This window comes from Mixophyes fleayi, chromosome 11 (assembly GCF_038048845.1).
Source record: "Mixophyes fleayi isolate aMixFle1 chromosome 11, aMixFle1.hap1, whole genome shotgun sequence".
In the NCBI taxonomy this organism is placed as follows: Eukaryota; Metazoa; Chordata; class Amphibia; order Anura; family Limnodynastidae; genus Mixophyes; species Mixophyes fleayi.
Genome location: NC_134412.1, coordinates 62,424,932 through 62,432,961, shown reverse-complemented (window position 1 = coordinate 62,432,961; position 8,030 = coordinate 62,424,932). Strand labels below are relative to the sequence as shown.

Here is an 8,030-nt window from a genome sequence, read left to right as displayed (position 1 = left end):
ATAAAATCTACTCGGAGAGTGGCCTTATGAGCTTCCCATAAAATAGCTTGTGATATTTCTTGGGAAGTATTATTGGTTTTATAGTTGTTGAGCACCTGAGCAATTTCAGATGTTCTTTGAAAAAGTGTCCAATTCAGACACCAGCGAGAGTGAACACAAAAGGGATTGGGGGATGTCCAATTCCAGCTCCACGGCTGCATGGTACCTGTAGGCAGTCTTATGTACTAATTGTTGAGACCTAATATCTTTCTGGATTCTGATCCACTTACGCAAACAACTGGAAAAGTACAAGTGTTGTTTTATTTATAGATATATGCATAAACAACACACAGGAACAAAACACAATTAACAACAGCAAGGGGGCTTTACCACACAAGCTTACTAGACAGCCCTTCTCTAAAGAGACTATAGGCACTAAAACCCAGTCCCATGGAACACTGTCTCAGCCACTGAGACACAATATTCATTCTTCTGCCAACCAGGCAGGGAGCAAGTTCCATGCCCATCACCTTTTTCAGGTACACAAAGTAACAAGATCTGCAGAGACTTGGAGATCAACATACCAGCACGATCCTGGACCAGTCGAACAAAAGCCATAACCCTTAGTCAGAATGTCTTGTAGTAGAAGACCCAGTGGACTGAGATTCCTCACTTAAGCACATCCAGTTTCCCATTATGGCATTGTCTCGGGGGCTGATTTCAGATAAGACTTCCCCACTGGATTGGATACCTGGTAATCACAAGGCAGTCATTGAGCCTCCCCCAAGTCCTTCGGGTGTAGCATGCACCCTGTGGAGAGGCTGTTGGAAGCCTAGCTGAATTCAGTGGGGAAGAAAGGGCAGTCATTTATCAGGCAATAAATAATAACTTTATTAAGTGTCTATCCCAATCATCAATTACCCATGAATGGTCCTACAGCTGACAGGCACTTCCCATGCAACATGGCCAACTGTTAGCAGAGGTATTTTCGCAAAATGCCTGCTACTGGCGCATCTGTTCAGCATGCCTCTAAGTGATTGGGTGCCCTGGTAACTCCAAGTGAAAATGGCATTCTTTGGGGACAATTATCTGGAGGCACCCAGAGCAGTTGCGCTGTCCATTGACTAAATTCATTGTGGACCTACTTCCACTAGCATGGTAGGCATGTTGTTCTTAAAGCTATGCTCAGCTCTAGGACCATTTTTGCTTAAAAAGACATTTATGGTTTAACTGAGGTTTGGGATCCTATTGAGCTGCTAAAGATAAAAACCATGATTATCCTTGGTATTGTGGTTGACCTCAAAGTATTACTTGTGATCAGTACACCAGAGAACAAAACTCTGAGGTTGTTACTGAGCCAAAATTGCTTTCTGGGTGACATGTTTCAGAAGAGCAGATTGCTTAAAATGGATTGTTTAAACAAGACACCTTTTATAACAACAAGACATAATAACATGGTGCTTTAGGTATCTTCCGAAAAAACTGTATGCTTAAAAAAATATTTCTTATTGATTTTTATTAGTTTGCATGCCAGAGGTATTCTCTTCTGATTGTGGTGGCTTCTCCACTTCTATCTTTATTATATTCACAACTTCTTTCAGGTCTACCCCTTTTTTTGGAATTTTAACACCTAGGATTCCATCATGAGACAATGATGCTTTCACCAGTAGAGGGTCTACATCCAAGGGTAGAATGTATGTTCTGGTAAATGTCCTAGTGATGAAGCCATGTCTATCAATTTTTTGTGGATGTTGGGCAGTGACCTCTAGTAGATTGTCAATAGTACGGACACTGATCTCATCAGGAAGAAAGTGGCTCACATCCAGGAAGACCTGGAATGTCTGCTCATTGCAAGTGATCTCAGAGTAGCCACTGTCATTAGTTTTGTTCCTCCTGGGTCTGATGTAATAGCCATGATATAATGTGGGACAGAGAAGATCCTCTGGCGCTATACCTGGGAATGGAGATGAAAAGGAAAGTATAAGGATTTATTTTCTTGCACTTTCATTTTCACACACAATGGCACACACACACACATACACACTCATCATAAACCTGTCACTAATCAGATTTCAGGAAGTTTGGGGAAGAAACAACTTTTATTTATCCCTGATCAGGATATGGACAGACTCCATAGTCCATATATGTTTGTCTCTCGCATATAAATAATATATAATTACATGTAATTAATTATAATGAACATGACACCCTGTTACCATTTGCAAGTTTACGTGCTAGAAGTTCTGATGCTTTGTGGTTTATGCCTAGCAAAAGCTGTTACAGGAAATTTCATTAACTGTTACTGTCAAAGAAACAAATAATTAGGGCCTAGCCTTACACAGGTCAACTAGGCATCTAATCAAATTCATAGTCACTACATCTTGTTTTATTTTCCCAAACTTTGGCTGCCTATTAATTTGTACTTATTTGTACTTTTTTTTATTTAATACCAGTTCAACGCATGTGTATTTTAATGTACAATGATATAAAGAATATATGCATTCTTATGACAACAATTCAACAAATATAAATGCTTCCTGGAACACTATGAGGACAGCTGCTATTATATGATTATTACGACAACACATACTGTATCCAGAGCCACTGAGTGTGGCCACTTCCGGGTGCCCTCTCCCCTAGGCTGCGAGCACAGCCTTGGCAAAAGCTTCTGAAAAAGTCAGTGCTGTGAGTGCAGCCTATTTCCCTTGTCTCCAAACCTGCTCACATGGGAGGACCACAAACGCTTATCCCCCAGGGGACTTCAGTGGCTGGGTACTTTATACTTGTCTCCTCCTCTTGCCACTCTAACTGTACCACAGGACTCCTAAGGGTATTGGCACACTTGTGCTTTCTGCAAGGCATGGGTGTCTTTTGCAAATATGGGACTATCCTATGCCACTGGAGATGTAGCTGCTCTCACAGTGAGGTATGTCTAGTGCCTAACAAGCTCTACCAGGGGCCTGGGAGGGCTCCCCAAAATTCGGGAGCCTCCCAGAAATTCTGGAATAGTAGGAAAGTATGATTTAGTTCGAGTGGGACAATAAAAACTAATATCTTATTGCACATTTGCCCTTTGTTATTATATAACCCCAGTGTTAGCTATGGAGTACATAACACTGTGCTATAGACCACTATTGTGCCTTACAAGTCAACAACAATAATCAAAAAGTACCTGCAAATAGTAAACAAGAAACCTGTAGAGGATATGTTCAGGCTGTTACAGTTTACAGACACGGGGCTGCTCTAATGTCAGTTGTGATCTGTCTGTGCCATATTTAAAGAATGCAAAGTCATCTCAATAAAATGTCATTGCCCTAACCCTGTCTATGCCAGCAGACAATCAGATCCAGAGCAGCTGTTTAGCTATTTATACCATCTTGGCCACAGCAGTTACCAGGTAAAAGCTACAATAACGTTGTATGCAGAAAATAAGATCCCAACTAGCTTTCAGTTTTGCCCCAGTTAGGTAAACAAGGAAGCAGAGCAGGGGAGGCAAGAGGGGAAGAGATGTGGCAAGTAGGAGGGAGAGAACTGCAGACAAATACAGGGGAGGAATATACATATGGAAGACAAGGGGGTAATTAGGGGGTGCAGGAGACATGAGGGGGAGAGGCAAGATCGCAAATAAGATACTAGAGGCACAAGGATGAGCATATGGGAAGATAAGGTCTCTGGAAAACAAATGGATAGACACAAGATACAGGAGACATTAGGGGTGAAGCAGGGGGGCAGATCAGCCTTTGTGGATCTGAGGACTTGAGCTCTGAGAACCAGCTATATTTATGTATATTAGTAAAAAGCACCATATAGTTAACACTTGTGCCTTAATGTATCCTCAGTATATATTTAGCCTCAGAGTAAGCCCCACAGTCCCTGACAGTAGCATACCTCCCAACTTTTTCAGATAGAAAATTGTCACAGTGTGCAGTGTGCACACATGAGGAGGCGTGGGCATGGTGCACCTGACATCAGTACATCACTTGGGGTGTGACCAGCACTTCTGAATCACTGGGCTGTCCCCTAACTTAAAGACACCCTTACAATGCTGTTATTGGGGCACATTTCCCCACTGTCCTGGAATCAGGATAAGTCAGGGTCAGTGGGATGGCAGGACAATCCCCTGAATTTGGGACTGTCCTACCAAAATTGAGACAGTTGGGAGGTATGGGCAATAACAGTGCATGTGTGACCACTGCTGCTCAGCCACCCATGTGCGAACAGGAGCCCGGCTCTGAGGCGGATTTGGTGGCTCGATGGGCTGGTGATAGTGGGAGGTTGTTGGCTCATTCAGATAGGGAGACATGGGTAGAGGGATCAGTCAGGGCCACCTTAACAACTTTATGGGCCCCCGGGCAATGCAGTGTACCGGGCCCCTAAAAAAAAATAAACATTATATATATATATATATATATATATATGGGCCCCCTTAACTTACCTTAAGTCCGATCCTCTTCATTTTTCCGTGCCGCTGAGTCTCTTCTGCCCTCTTCCGTGCTGTGGTTGCAGTGAATGTTGGGTGTGACATCACGTCCAGCATTCACTGTGAGCACAGCATGGAAGAGGGGACCAGGGAGGGAGCCGGATCACCGCTGATGTGACCGCAAGGTAAGTATTTTTTTTAGGATTCGGACGGGCCCCCCTTGCCTGCAGGGCCCCCAGGCACCTGCCCATCATGCCCAATGGAAGAGACGGCCCTGGGATCAGTATCACCACTTTGGCAGCGATGGTCATGCCACCTCCGTTGGCTCATCATGTATATAGGGGCCTTTCTAAACTTTGCTATGGGACCCACAAAGTATAGTTACTCTCCTGTCTGGAACCATATAAAGTGACCAGAGTGAATAGCAGAGCCATTACCTTGTCAGTGCAAAGACAATGGGTATGTGACCACGACACAATGGGGGTATGACCATGGCACAATAGGGCAGAATATCTCCCGACTTTTCCATCAATTGGGACAAATCTGTCCCGATCGGGATGGCGGGACAGAAACCTCAATCGGGACTGTCCCACCTAAATCGGTGGTTAGGAGGTATGAAGGTGTGAGAGGCTCGGCAGCCTATATCATACAAAAATGTATGGCTAAAGCTTCTGAACACAGGTTGGTCATATCTAATTGAGTTTAACTGAGTTCTCTATACACTGTGAGACACAAGTCTGCATTATCTTTAGCCAAGTAGTCAGTCATTTATCCTGCGCAAACATCAATTTGTGCCTTTACATCTGGTTGTGTACATACTATAAATTCCTACCTATTTCAGGCATAATATGGCTCATTAATATGTTGCAATAAGATTTTTATTGCTCCCCCTTTGCGAACCTTGTTTGTCCCCAGCTCAAGCCTAAGTGCTGCCTAGTTTTGTTTCTATGACTTGCCTCCCACTAAAATCACTTCCTCATATTGTGATTAAACAATTTAGGACTGAAAGGACAAATAGGCTGTATCACTCGTGTCTGCTCATTTTAAGCTTTTATTACATTTTGTTCCATGCTATGTTGGACTGGGGGTGAAGGGTCCATTAGGGTAAAAATGGACCCGAGAAATAACTTTCTGCTAGAGTGGAAGTGGCCCGTCTGCAGAGGGTGTGACTGATACACAACTAGTCTGCCCTGCATGCAATCTTCCAAGAGATCAGAAGGAGTTGTAAGTTAGGGTAGGGGTTGGTTACTCCTGGGATTTCTCCAGTATCAGACACTTGTTACATGCACACATCTTAGTGCTGTGTGCTTTGCTTACTCTTGCACTGTGTTAGGTATTAAAACATATCTACCTAGTTAGACCAACTGACACCAAGCCAACCATTGTTCATCTGCACTGTATCAACTCAAAATTCCATCTAGGTGTGCATAAACACCATTGTAAGCTGAGGCATGACCTCTGGCATGTGTAGAAGTGACTTCCTCATATAAGGAGGAATTCACACAAGGGAATTTTGTCTTTGCAGCAGTATAAAATGACAAATCAGAACTGATTGGATGAATTGTATTGTGCAGTACCACTCTCAAGTAGCTGCATTCACATCATGATTCTGCTCATGACATCTAGAGAAAAACATAAAGCTGATAGATTCTCGGTTAATTAATTCAAGTGATATTATTTTCACTTACCTTCACCAAAGTTTTGATCAAATACCTTTGTTGGGTTAGCAAACTCATATTCAACACTCATGGGGTAGGCATGTGGCACAGTTTTATCTTCCATTGTTTGACAGATAGTGTGATGCCTTGAGAATTGAATTGTCTTTCTGGTAATGCCTGGTAGCAGTCACGGCAAAGTGATGTGGCAGCCTCGGCTTGAAAGGTTTTATCAGTGGAAAGCTAATGGGAGGGGAATGCTATGATAATATAGCCTAAAATAGTCCTAAATGCTTAGGATTAAGGCTATTTTTGCAAAGAGATAAACTGTGTTTTCATAGAGCACAAATAGATTCATTTGTCTTGTTTCATGGAATGATATTCATTCACTGCCTTTTATATGTACATCAAACAACAGAAACATCTTCTTTATTCCCCCTGCAATAACTTGACTGGACACATTTGTGCTATATGTTATCTATTGGGGATTATTAACCTACTAAAGTACAGCTGTGCAACAACAAATAGCATCCAATCAGGTTATTGCTTTCATTGTCTAACTTGCATTAAATCAATTAAAGCTAAGTGCTCATTGGTTGCAGGTTTGCACTTTATTAATAAATAGCCAAATTCCTGTATGTAATGTCTTGGCAATCAGTGTCACCCTGTCAGAATGATATGTCCAAGGCAGGGCCGGATTAAGGGAATGGAGGCCCCTGGGCTAAGGGCGCCTCCATTCCCCCGTGAGGCCCCCAATGTGAGCCACCCACTGCCCCCCCATACCCCGTGAGGGCCCCCCAAGCGCTTATCTGTCACTGTAGTCATCCGTCCCCGGCGCGCTGTAAGCTCCTTACTGAGGAGATCTCGCGAGAGTTCACTCACGAGATCTCCTCAGTAAGCAGATTACTGAGCGCCGGGGACGGAGGACTACAGTGACAGTGCTCAGCAGCATTGATCGGGCTGAGGGCGCCCCAGCCCCCGGACCGATCAATAATGCTGCTGAGGACTTTGAAGGGCCCCCTGGATGCCCGAGGCCCCTGGGCTATAGCCCAGTTAGACATCGGGTTAATCCGGCACTGGTCCAAGGTAGTGTGTCTGATACCTCCCATGCCTTCCCTCACCATCATCAGATGGGTTACCCAGGGCCTAGTTAAAGGTTCAGGCTGCCTTAGGCTAATGCACTTGTGGAGCCCCCTTACTTTCCGCATAAGGCTAATATGCGGTAGGTAAAAATTAAGTCATGCTTAATTTAAAATCCGTCTCCATCACCCCTACAGCCCCTGACCACCAATGCTTATGTTCCTGTGCTTTCAAAACTCAGCTATACTTGGCTTTTTGAAAGGGTCTCAGCAACCTTTGTCACTCATTAAAGCCAAAACTGTATAGCAGAACTTTCCCTCTGGATATCAACAACGTGGGTAACAACTTCACCCGGGCCCACATATCTAAATTCACTGTACCGGGGATCAATTATCCCGGGCACTACAGAACCCGCAACCCCTAAGGAGCGCAACCACAAGCCGACCCACAAGGGTGGTACTTGGACCGAAACTATACCCAACTCTTGGAAGGGAGATGGGTTCATAATGCCCACCACCTTAATGTACGGCCACCAATCATTGGCCGCCAACTGCACTGCGTTTTCTGTCAACAAAAACTATCCAGGACTTCAAAAATACGAACACCATACCAGGCCAGGAAGCGACAATAAGAGAAAAAATAGAACATCATGACGTTCCGCAGTTGCCGGAAGTGACCAGGTGACGTCTGTGTTCCAGCTGTGGGTCACATGATTCACTCACTAACCTGACTGGTAGAAGACAAAGAGAAACACAGACTGGAGGAATATCAGCAGATGCCCGGTGCTAAGTAGCTGCTGGTACCCCTGATAGGTGGGTAAGCGAGAAATTAAATAAGAATGGTTTGCCTTGTATATATAATATGTTGTGCTCCCTGAATATATCATAATGATATAT

At 43.9% G+C, this 8,030-nt stretch overlaps 1 protein-coding gene across 1 annotated transcript; it reads right to left on the bottom strand.

The window, feature by feature from the left end:
* Nucleotides 1–282: 282 nt before the first annotated feature.
* HSPB2 (heat shock protein family B (small) member 2) lies at nucleotides 283–6,249 on the bottom strand. The gene is made up of 2 exons (XM_075190109.1): nucleotides 6,088–6,249; nucleotides 283–1,933 (listed from the first exon to the last, which is right to left on the bottom strand). Exons 1-2 carry the CDS (start codon nucleotides 6,179–6,181, stop codon nucleotides 1,485–1,487), a joined length of 543 nt encoding a protein of 180 aa, XP_075046210.1. The 5' UTR covers nucleotides 6,182–6,249; the 3' UTR covers nucleotides 283–1,484.
* Nucleotides 6,250–8,030: the final 1,781 nt, after the last annotated feature.